Source organism: Erpetoichthys calabaricus, chromosome 1 (assembly GCF_900747795.2).
Source record: "Erpetoichthys calabaricus chromosome 1, fErpCal1.3, whole genome shotgun sequence".
NCBI classification, from domain to species: domain Eukaryota; kingdom Metazoa; phylum Chordata; class Cladistia; order Polypteriformes; family Polypteridae; genus Erpetoichthys; species Erpetoichthys calabaricus.
Window position 1 is genome coordinate 165,154,143 of NC_041394.2, and position 12,500 is coordinate 165,166,642.

The 12,500-nt window shown below is 38.1% G+C and overlaps 1 protein-coding gene across 1 annotated transcript in view; it reads left to right on the top strand.

Annotated features, from left to right (window-relative positions):
* Positions 1 to 12,500, top strand: part of mrps35 (mitochondrial ribosomal protein S35) — a 180,743-nt gene that overhangs the window by 84,178 nt on the left and 84,065 nt on the right. Inside the window, exons 5-6 of the mRNA XM_028808207.2 lie at positions 4,183 to 4,322; positions 10,440 to 10,549. Coding sequence (XP_028664040.1) covers positions 4,183 to 4,322; positions 10,440 to 10,549 — 250 coding nt within the window. The remainder of the gene's footprint in view (positions 1 to 4,182; positions 4,323 to 10,439; positions 10,550 to 12,500) is intronic.

The following is a 12,500-nucleotide window of genomic DNA, read 5'->3' on the forward strand; positions in this document are numbered from 1 at the left end:
ATGAGTTATGTTTTCAGGAGGCAATTTCTCTTTAAATTTTCACATTTGACTTATCTATGGGTAATGCTTTATTACAATGAATATTGGAATAAAATTAGAGTAGTAACTTTATCTGAAAGTATATACAGTGTTTTTCTGAATGCATTTTCACATGGCCACTGTAGATGTCTATGTAATATTCTGTACTTATAATCTTTTAATGCTGACAAATGGCATTATACTCCATCTTTGTTACGGCTGTTAAGTGCCCTAGTTTTAACTACAGTGGTGTGAAAAACTATTTGCCCCCTTCTTGATTTCTTATTCTTTTGCATGTTTGTCACACAAAATGTTTCTGATCATCAAACACATTTAACCATTAGTCAAATATAACACAAGTAAACACAAAATGCAGTTTGTAAATGGTGGTTTTTATTATTTAGGGAGAAAAAAAAATCCAAACCTACATGGCCCTGTGTGAAAAGTAATTGCCCCCTGAACCTAATAACTGGTTGGGCCACCCTTAGCAGCAATAACTGCAGTCAAGCGTTTGCGATAACTTGCAATGAGTCTTTTACAGCGCTCTGGAGGAATTTTGGCCCACTCATCTTTGCAAGATTGTTGTAATTCAGCTTTATTTGAGGGTTTTCTAGCATGAACCGCCTTTTTAAGGTCATGCCATAGCATCTCAATTGGATTCAGGTCAGGACTTTGACTAGGCCACTCCAAAGTCTTCATTTTGTTTTTCTTCAGCCATTCAGAGGTGGATTTGCTGGTGTGTTTTGGGTCATTGTCCTGTTGCAGCACCCAAGATCGCTTCAGCTTGAGTTGACGAACAGATGGCCGGACATTCTCCTTCAGGATTTTTTGGTAGACAGTAGAATTCATGGTTCCATCTATCACAGCAAGCCTTCCAGGTCCTGTTGGTATGATGTTCTTTTTCTGAAATGCCGTGTTCCTTTTACGCCAGATGTAACGGGACATTTGCCTTCCAAAAAGTTCAACTTTTGACTCATCAGTCCACAAGGTATTTTCCCAAAAGTCTTGGCAATCATTGAGATGTTTCTTAGCAAAATTGAGACGAGCCCTAATGTTCTTTTTGCTTAACAGTGGTTTGCGTCTTGGAAATCTGCCATGCAGGCCGTTTTTGCCCAGTCTCTTTCTTATGGTGGAGTCGTGAACACTGACCTTAATTGAGGCAAGTGAGGCCTGCAGTTCTTTAGACGTTGTCCTGGGGTCTTTTGTGACCTCTCGGATGAGTTGTCTCTGCGCTTTTGGGGTAATTTTGGTCGGCCGGCCACTCCTGGGAAGGTTCATCACTGTTCCATGTTTTTGCCATTTGTGGATAATGGCTCTCACTGTGGTTCGCTGGAGTCCCAAAGCTTTACAAATGGCTTTATAACCTTTACCAGACTGATAGATCTCAATTACTTCTGTTCTCATTTGTTCCTGAATTTCTTTGGATCTTGGCATGATGTCTAGCTTTTGAGGTGCTTTTGGTCTACTTCTCTGTGTCAGGCAGCTCCTATTTAAGTGATTTTTTGATTGAAACAGGTGTGGCAGTAATCAGGCCTGGGGGTGGCTACGGAAATTGAACTCAGGTGTGATACACCACAGTTAGGTTATTTTTTAACAAGGGGGCAATTACTTTTTCACACAGGGCCATGTAGGTTTGGATTTTTTTCTCCCTAAATAATAAAAACCATCATTTAAAAACTGCATTTTGTGTTTACTTGTGTTATATTTGACTAATGGTTAAATGTGTTTGATGATCAGAAACATTTTGTGTGACAAACATGCAAAAGAATAAGAAATCAGGAAGGGGGCAAATAGTTTTTCACACCACTGTATATTTGTTTTTTGGCTTACTATATATTCTTAAACTTTCCCATCACTTTTTCCTGACTCTTGTCATTACCAGATTTCAAGAGTACCTAATAATAGCAAAGTATTTTCCCCCACTGCCTCACTCTCCTTCTCTTTCCTGTACTAAAACCATCTCTGTTTATGTAGATGTGGTAGTATACAGTGTGTACACTTATTCTAATAGATTACACACGGCAAGGATGGGCAACTAAAAACAATACATATTGTATTGTTAGATTTGAATATCATTATTACTATATAATATGTAATGTACACAAATATGCCCCCTTACAATTTATTCTGTAAGAAACTGTGCTTGCTAATTTCTGGTGTTAATTCAAAAAGTAAATGTGGTTAATTTTTTTCCTCACAATTGCTATTTTAATACAGAATGGTAGTATAATATGCATTCAGTACATAGATACTGAACCTTAATGATTATACTACAATTTATTCCTTATCTTCCCCTTCAACAGCATAATAAGAAAAAGTAAAAATAAATATCAATGATTAGGCATATAGGGATTAATTGGTAGTAGTAAGGTAGTCATGTAATGAAAGATACCACAATACATCTTGGATGGTATGTTTGATAAATAGGCTTAAATGTTAGTACATTAAATTTAAGAAAAGGACCTACTAAGATCAAAGGAACGCAGAAGCTTAAAGGCCTCTTTAGCAAGTAGAATTAAATTCAGCTTTAATTTGATATTCTTGTGTTAAGAATAATTGTTACATTCCATAGATTGAACTGCGTATAGGCATTTACTCACCACAGGAACCAACGAGTACCTGTACAATGCAGGCTCTAAGCCAGTAGATGTCCCTGTGTTTTGTTCCCACGGTTCAGCAGGAACTGTAAGCTTTATGGAAAATATGTGAAATGGAAAGAAGAGTGATGCAGTTAGAAGGGTGGTGCTTTTGTGAGCTCATGAGGGACACTCCCCACCTTATTGGTTTGGAGCGATTGACTTCACAGTAGAGATTTTATTGCTTCGATGAGATGCATTGCATGGCGTACCAGAGGAAGAGTTGAGAGTTCAAAGGTGACTCCCACCACCTTATTACTTTGAAGCGATTGTGTCTTTATGGGGAGATTATACCTTCGATGAGGTGCATGGCATGGCACATCAGGTAGTCAGTTATGAAGTGTGATTTGGTATGAAGTGTGGTGCTATATCTTCACCAGTAACTCTCAGCTAGTGCTTGTGGTCCACCATTCAGCACAATTCATCACCCAAGCTCCACTCATGGTAATTTCTGGTTAAATGAAAATTACATGCCCTGCAGCAGGAGCTAAAAAAATGTGCTAGGAACTAAAAATGGTCAAATTTCCTGCAGTGGAGGAGGTTAGGAGCACATGCTGATACAGCGCATTGCCGCACCCACCACATGACAAACCAATTTAGGATTCCAGATTAGGACCCGAGTGCAGCCATGAAATGTTCCTGAGTTTCTCAATTGTCTCTTGTTCCTGAACAATGTTTTAACAGTGTGAAAGTGCCTTAAGCCTTGATTAAGCAACAGTGTAAAGAGCAGGAGAGCTGATTTCAGTTTGTTCCCTGAGAATCTGAAGTAAGTTGTTTTTTTTTTTTGTCTTTTAACCCCCCCAAACCCCCCACAATATCCAAGTTCTATTATTGTGAAAGCTCTGGCCTAGCTTTGTCACAGTTACAAACCACTTTGCTGAAAAAAGGATTTAAGTCTGTACAGTTGGTGGAAAATTAATGGTATTAATACTTTTACAGAAAATGTTGTTTTTGCTTTAATAATGTCCTGCTATAGTATAAAGAAAGAAATGCCTTTGTTAAAATGTGTTTACAGCAAGGCTGTTCAAAGCCATGACAACTGAATATTTAGATTACCTAAAATTATCTTGTGTGGTATGCTCCACAAAATGTTTACTAAATAAACCTATTGTGATGTATGCAGAATGGCAATATAGAAAGCACTGTAGGATCCTGCAGTATTTTTGCTCTGTTGCAAAATGCTTTTTCTTTCGTGCACTGCAGCACACATCACTTACACATATAAGTGGTAGTTTTGAATTTGCCAGGTGCTGTCCCCTTTCTAATGGAGAGATGAAACATTAGCCGCCTTCTCCGGTTATTTACAAAAGGCAGTAACAAAGCGGCAGATACAATAAATGTAGCTTGTAAAATGTATGCACAATTCCATTTATTTTGTAATCCAAGTGTAAGGTCATGGGAAGAGAACCCTTTTTCAGAAGCTTTGGCTATAAAAATGGTGGTTTATGTAATAAAGCCCTCTACATATAGTGCCTGTTTTAAGTGAATCTTGCCTTTCATATACTGCATACTTCTTCTTTTATTATAGCCTTCTGCACTACATGGCCTGATGTACTGGACAGTGATTCTAAATTTCAGAAGCATTTCCCCATCCAGGTGGAGAGTAAAAATTTTGTTTCTTCAGGACCATCTCTTAGAAATCCCAATGCCCGGATTGTGACACTGTTTGTGAGTTTTAATTTAGTCTTTTTATGTAATTCTTTCCCATTTCGTTTTAGAAACTACTTTGAATGTTTTTTATTGTTCATTAGTGTTATTTCAGTAAAATGTGGCACAGACTTTTAAAAAGTTTTTTTTACTTGACTTTTAACAAGTCTAACAAATTTAACCAGTTACTATACTAGCTGTGTCACCTGGTTTCACCTAGGAAATCTAATTACACAGTGGACCTGGGTTATAGTGCCATTGATTAATCTGTGAATCAGAAGCACGAAGTATTTTTCTTTATCCAGTACTTTAGTTTAAAAAAAAAAAAAAAAAAAAAAAAAGGATTAAAATTATTGGTAAGCTGTGTGGTGTAATAGTTAAGTCTTTGAGTCTAGGACTTCAAACCCTGAGGTTGTGGGTTCAAATCCTTTTACAAACACTGTGTTACCATTAGCAAGTCACTTCGCCTGCCTGTGCTCCAGTTAGAAAAAATAAAATATATGTAACCAATTGTATTTCAAGTGTTGTATGTCACCTTGAATAAAGTGTTGGTCACTTAATATTATTATTATTGGGTCCCTGGAGCTGCTTACTCTTTAACATGATATATACAAACTGAATTTATTGTACACAAACAGATGTATTCATTACATATACTTCATTACAAAAATACCCTTTCATAGGGCTGCACGATTAATCTTTTTTTTCTCATGATAACGATATTTATGACCCACGATCAGTTAATAAATATCGTCGCGATTTTACAGTATAAAGACCAAACTGTTTTTTATGGGCTGAGTTTACGGATTGGACTGCGTCACTATGACGTTACTGCGTCTAGATTGCAAGCGCTTTCTGAAGCAGTAGAAGTCAATAGCAGCAATAACAGTCAGTCAGAATAAACCTATGATGGCGGAGCAATGTGAGGAAGGTGCAGAAGTGCAATCGTTAGTTCCTAAAAAGGGGTCATACTCAGTTGTCTGGAACTATTTCGATTTCGAGGAATGTGATGTTGATCAGGTACGAGTCTTGTGCAAACTTTGCTCCTGTTCCGTCCAAACGTCCCAAGGTAACACAACAAACCTCATCAACCACCTTAAAAGCCACCACAAAGTACACTATCAAGAATTTCAACGACTGAAGGCACAAACAGCAACAACAAAAAATTACCAGCCATCCACAACACAGACAACAATATCAGGGACATTGTTCAACGGAATACCATATCTGCCTAGCTCGCAAAGACACCGGGAAATAACAGAGGCGATCACGTACCATATAGCCAAGGATATGTGTCCAGTAACCACCATGAGCAGTGAGGGGTTTAAAAAAATGATCGCAACACTTGATAAAAGATATAGCATTCCCTCACGCAACCATTTTTCCAATGTTGCGCTGCCCTCGCTGTATGCGAAATGCCGAAAAGAAATAGAAAGAGAAATTCTCAGGCTCAGCCTTGAATATTTTGCTGCCACGACCGACTTATGGTCAAGCAGAACTGCGGAACCGTATTTGAGCTTGACAGTTAATTTTATTGACAGCGAGTTTGAGATGAAAAGCAAGCTTTTGCAAACTTCGTTTTTCCCACAAGACCATACAGCGGAGTTTATTGCAGTGGGCCTCAAAGAAGCGATGTCCGCTTGGGGCTTGGTGGAAGAAAGACTTGTGTGCATCACAACGGACAACGCAGCTAATATGATTAGGGCAGCATCTGTGAATAACTGGCCGAGGCTACACTGCTTTGGTCACAGACTTCATTTACCAAAGGAATAATCGTCATTATTAATCGTGATAAAAATTTTGAGCAAAATAACCGTGATAATCATTTTTTCTGTTATCGTGCAGCCCTACCCTTTCAACAGTTAAAACTTTTTTATGCAAACATTATCAGTGCAGGTGAAGGCAATACCAGAACCTTTTTTTTTCCACAGTAGAGAGATTGTTTAAACCAAAAACCAGCATTATTTTACTAATGAGTGGTGCTGTAACATTTTCAGTTTTTTAACAATAAAATTGCAGTAACCCATCAGAAGTTTGCTATGTCTAACAGTATGCAGAATAACTTATTCCCCAACCCACACAGCAGCGATGGTGATGCCTCCCTTCCGGATGAGCTGAACAACTTCTTCGCACGGTTTGAGGCGCGGAACAAAGAGCCTGCGAGAAAAGCAACACCTCCATCCACTGACCAGGTACTCTGTCTCTCCATAACTGACGTGGAAAGGGCTCTATCCAGAGTCAATCCACGCAAGGCTGCAAGACCTGACAACATACCTGGTCGTGTGCTCAAAGAATGTGCCAGTCAACTGGCTGGTGTCCTCACAGACATCTTCAACACATCTCTGAGCCAGTCCCAGCATGCTTCAAGTCGACCACCATAATACAAGTGCCAAAGAAGTCATCAGTGACATGCCTGAATGACTACCGGCCAGTTGCACTCACGCCAATCATAATGAAGTGCTTCGAAAGGTTAGTCATGTCACACATAAAAACTAATCTCCCTGCCTCCCTTGACCCTCTTCACTTTTTAAACCGCTCAAACGGGTCAACTGAGGACGCTATATGCTCTGCCCTTCACCTCTCCCTGACACATCCGGATAAAAAAGACACATTTGTCAGGATGCTATTCATAGACTTTAGCTTTGCCTTCAACACAATCATCCCTCCAAAGCTGGTTGTAAAACTGAGCAGATTGGGCCTGAACACCACCCTCTGCAATTGGATCCTGGACTTCTTGACAGAGAGGCCCCAGTCAGTTCGGATAGGCAGCAATACTTCCAGCATCATTACACTGAGCACTGGAGCGCCGCAGGGCTGCGTGCTTAGTCCACTGCTGTTCACCCTGCTGACTCACGACTGCATAGCCACGCACAACACCAACCACATCATCAAGTTTGCGGATGATACAACAGTGCTGGGACTGATAAGCAGGGATGATGAAACAACATACAGAGATGAAGTGGAATGGCTGTCTGCATGGTGTGAAGACAACAATCTATCTCTCAATGTTGACAAGACAAAAGAGATAATCGTGGACTTCAGAAAATCACATCCTGCCCACATTCCACTCAGCATCAACGGTTTAGATGTGGAGACTGTTAGGAGTACCAAGTTCCTCTGTGTGCACATAACTGAGGAACTTGTGTGGACGCATTAACACCTCATCACTAATCAAGAAATCCCAGCAGAGACTACACTTCCTGAGGCAGCTGAAGCGAGCAAGTCTTCTCCCTTCCATCCTCACCATGTTCTACAGAGGCACCATTGAGAGTGTTTTGACCAGCTGCATCACTGTCTGGTATGGCAACTGCAACATATCCAACCGCGAGTGCCTGCAAAGGATAGTGAAGACAGCAGAGAACATTATTGGGGTGCCTCTCCCTTCACTACAGGACACATTTCACAAACGCAGGGCCTGCAGCATTGTGCAGGACCCCTTACACCCCTCACATGGACTTTTCACACTTCTGCCATCCAAGAGAGGATACTGCAGCATCAAAGCCAGATCTGCCAGGCTGCAGGAGAGTTTTTACCCCCATGCTGCCCCCTGGGATCTTCAACACTGCCTCAACCACCTCTAAAAACAGAACTTTTATACATGCGAGCCACTTTCCTGCAAAGACTAGTGTACATGTAGAAAAGAACTGAAAATATCATCCTGACCTTTAAGTATTTTGATCCTTCTTCTGTGAAACATTCTGACATGTCATTGTTTACACATGTCTTAAACAACTATTATCATACACTGATAATTTCTGTATTATCTATTATTTATTTATTATATTACATATCGTACACATCAATATTTCTGCTACTTCTTTGTCTTGTCTTTGCTCAAGGTCTGGTCTTGTATGTGTTTTAATTTTGAATTTAAATTTTAATTCTATTTTTAATTTATTATTTGCACGTCATGTTGTTACATTGTGGACCCTGAGCTTTGCAATTTTGTGTATCTGTATACCTGTATATGGTTGAGATAACAATAAAGTTCACTTTGACTTATCATCAATGAGTTTTGTGGGTTTGCCACCAGTTACCCTTTTAAGTGACTTCAAAATTGCATATCTGAAGTAATTATAAAGTCTAGTTCCTCCACCTGTCAACTGGATCCTGTTCCTAGAAGTTTAATTAAAGCCTGCCTGTCTACCATTATTCTCCTGATACCCTACGTAATTAAATCCTCTCATACCACTGGCACAGTTACCCCAACTGAAAGCTGCGATCGTTAAACCAACTGAAAAGCAACCTGGTGTAAGCTGTCACTTCATTAACCTTTTTCCCATTTTGAATTTGTTGTTCATTTCCAAAGTTCTTGAGAAGGTTATTGCATCTCACTTTTAGTGTCTTCAGGATGATAATTATATTTTTTAATTATTTAAAGTATGGTTTCTGACATAAACATATCACTGGGACTGCCGTGGTTAAGATCACCAGGGTATTCCTCAGTGCAGCTGACAAGGATTCTCCATCGTTATCCTTTTTGAACTCCATTTAGTCTTTGATACTATACACCATAAGCTCATTATGGAACAATTGGCTAGCATCGGAGTCCACACTACTGTGTTTTGGTGGTATGGATCATATCTCACTGGCATAGTTTGTTCAAATACCAAACCTCCAGTCAGAGAGCTCGGTAGTTTGTAGTGGTGTTTCAGAGTTTAGTATTGGGCCACTCTTTTATTATGTACCTTCTTCCCCTTGGTAACATTTTTCGTCAATGTAATATTAAATTTTATTGTTGCATAGTAGGGCTGTGCATCTTCAGTATATGTTCAATAAACCTACTTTCATTCTTACACCGTATCCTTGCTGCATGTCTTGATGACATTGATAGATGGATAATGAGCAACTCTCTTACATCTTATTGGGTCTAAATCGACATTGGCAAAGGCTTGCAGTTTCAATCTTTCCATTGCTGGTTGCAGTATATCCATTCCCTGCACAGGCCAATAGCCGTAGTGTTATTCTGGACAGCACCCTTTCTTTCACACTTTGCTCATGTAAATTATGTTTCCTGGATTGCCTTTTCATTTATGAAACATCTCTAGACTATGCTCTGCTTGAACACAAGACAATGCAGGTGTTCTATTAAATACCTTGGTTACATCTTCCATTGATTATTGTAGTGCTTTTTGGCTGGCATTCCCAATAAAATTCCTTATGGACTTTCATCCAGAAATCTGCAGCATGGATTATTACATGTTCTAAGCTTACTGGGCATATCACACCTCTACTCATTCAGCTTCATTGGCTTCCTTTGTCCTATTGGATACTGTTTAAAATTTACTGTTACAATTTTAAGCCCTTTATAATTTTGTGTCAGCCTGTCTCGCAGATCTTCTTCAGACTTTTATTCCCTCCCAGTCCCTACAATCTTCCTCAATAGGTTTACTTTCTATCGCGGACTATAACCTTGGTTCTCTTGGTACTAGTGCCTTTTCTTACGCAGCACCCAAACTCTGGAATTCACAGCCTCCTAATATTAGCTCTGTGGATTCTAATACAAAAGTCAAATCTGCTGTTTAAAATTCATTTCATTAGGTTGACTCATGGACTTTGAATTGTTTTATTATTCTATACTTTATTTTAATTCTTACTGTTACTCTTTTAAAATACTGTTGATTTTATGCTTTGTACGATGACATTGAGTGTCATGAAGGGTTCTGTCAAATAAAAAGCATTATTATTTGTATTAAATTTTTTCTACAGACATGCATGTAAATGTAAACAATTTCAGAGGTTGGGGTCAGGGACTCCTTTCAAAGTCCATTTTTATGAAAGTATATTGCAGTGGAATAGAGTAGCTTGTGGAGGACCCATTAAGTTTAAAACAGGGCTGTTAGTCCAGGATCATTTCTAGGATTTGCAATTATCAGGATTTAGCTACCTCTGTGATTGTTGCACATGGTCTTAAATGTATACATAATTGTATGTATCAAAACATACTTTATTAGTAGATGCGTACTGATCTAGATGTACCATCCTGCCAAATTTCAGCTTTTAACTAAACATGAAAAAGTATCTTTTGTTGATGAGTGAGTGATTCAGTAGTCATCTTTGCATTATATGCTTAAAGATACAGTATAATGTATATATGTGTATATGTATATTTATTTTATTTTTTTTCTCATGTTTAAGGTTAAGCTTAAAGATCTGAATTTGGATCATCATTCAGAAAAGAAGTTAATTAAACTTGCTGGAGAACGTTACAACCCCAAGACAGATACCATTGCTATCACAGCAGACAGGTATTTGGAGGATATGCTAATTTGACTCTTTCCTGCATTTGTGAAATTGTATTTAGTATATTGATAATATGTGTTTTTTGATTTTATTTTTTTTTTTGGCTTGGAAAGTTTTTCCCTATGCATGGCTTTTAAAAGCACCGCTGGATTAAAAACTTTTATTCTTTAGAAATAATGCTTTGCCATCTGTGTTGTACCATTGTCCTACAATGCCATAGTTATTGTTCCTAGCCAGGTGTTGAGAGGCTGCAGTTTTCCTTATTAATGACATTGTGAATATTATAATAAAATGTCATGGACAAAATTAAAAGCAAAAAAGAGAAAATAATTAATAAAACTGTTGTTCCTTAGTCAGAGGGGTTTTGCTGGGATCTAAGAATTTAGGCTGGTATGTAGGCATTGTTCTGCTTTCCTTGTTTAAAAAAAAAAAAAAAGTTAATCCTTGATAGCCTGCAACTATCTCCTCCTTTTTATTACAGCAGTTCCACATTGTATTCTGTAAAATAGATTGGATATGTCTGTATTCCACCTTTACAAGAATCCAGAATTAGACAGATGGTTTAGGTGTATTTTCCATAACAAGCAAGAAAACCAAAGCTCAACTCAGTGTTTGAAATGACATTGAACACTATTATTAAAAGCTTGAACTTCTTTGTGATGCAGTATACTTGTTACTGTAGTTTATATCATTTAATAATGTACAATAGAGAAGAAATTCAAACACCTGAAGCAATGGTTTAAAACCAAAATGCAGAGAAATACAATTTTGGAAATAGTAATGACGACCACATGGCATCACTCACAATCAACTACCTAGATGTCCTAACAACTTACTGGAGTTATTACCAGGCTTAGAAGTATTATAGTTTATTCCAGGATGTTTTTGTGGGGGCAGGGACTATGCGGCTAAATAAGGGGAAACTAAGCAAGGAATGAAGACTGTTATTATAAGGCATTTTGCCATTGCAAGCATAAATAAGTTGGTTCTGAGAGTATGCCGTAAAAAATATATTTCACATAAGCATTTTCAGTTAGTGCTCTGTGACACACGGAATATGTATTTTGTTAAACTGAATAAACCGTTAGTTTTAAAGACAAAAAAAAATCAATGTTATAAAAACCAGCAGAATTTCAAAAGGTATGATAAAGGCTACACGACTACTATGGCAAACATCCTTTCATAAGCCTGTATAAACAATTTTTTGTGAAGCAAATAGCCCAAATAAAACAAGGATAATCAAATGCATCAAAAAGGAAAAAAATATTTCAGAAGTAATTGGTGTTTTTTTTTTTCCCCAAATTTAATCAGTTGAAATGACCTACAGTGGTGAAAAGGTACGCAGTAAACTATTAGTGGTTTAAAGTTCGGGTTAGCAAAAATTGAAAAAAGAAAATACAAGAATATTACAAATGGGCCTTCATCAGGGAACAACTAATAGGTTACCACCTATAGATGTTCTGCAGCAATTATTATTAAGTGAGTTAAGCTTTGCAATTTAAAGCAAACAGTTTGCACAGGTGTCCTAACTTCTGTTGATTACTGAAACCCACCAGCTTAACAATGGTTGGAAAAACCAAGTCTCAGTTTGTACTGTGAAGAGGTGACTTCATGCTACAGGTTTAACAGGGCAAATGGCAATAAGAAATCATGCCTTAAAGGACAAAATAGGATATTGAAGTAGTAGTTGTTGACCACTACAGACTGGACAAAGTCTCATCTTCACAGTAGAAACAGAGAATTGCTTTTTTCAATCACTGTTAAGCTATGCTTGAAGCTGTTATCCTGTGAGGCGCCTGTCACTTGTCTTCTAATTGCCTTGTGAATTTGGTCTGACAGATTTTTTCCTCTCAGAGTTTCTTCCAGTCTCCAATTGTCTTTTTGTTGTGTAGGACACTATACTTACTGACACTTTGAGATGTATATCTCAATCAAACACACACACACAGTAGACTC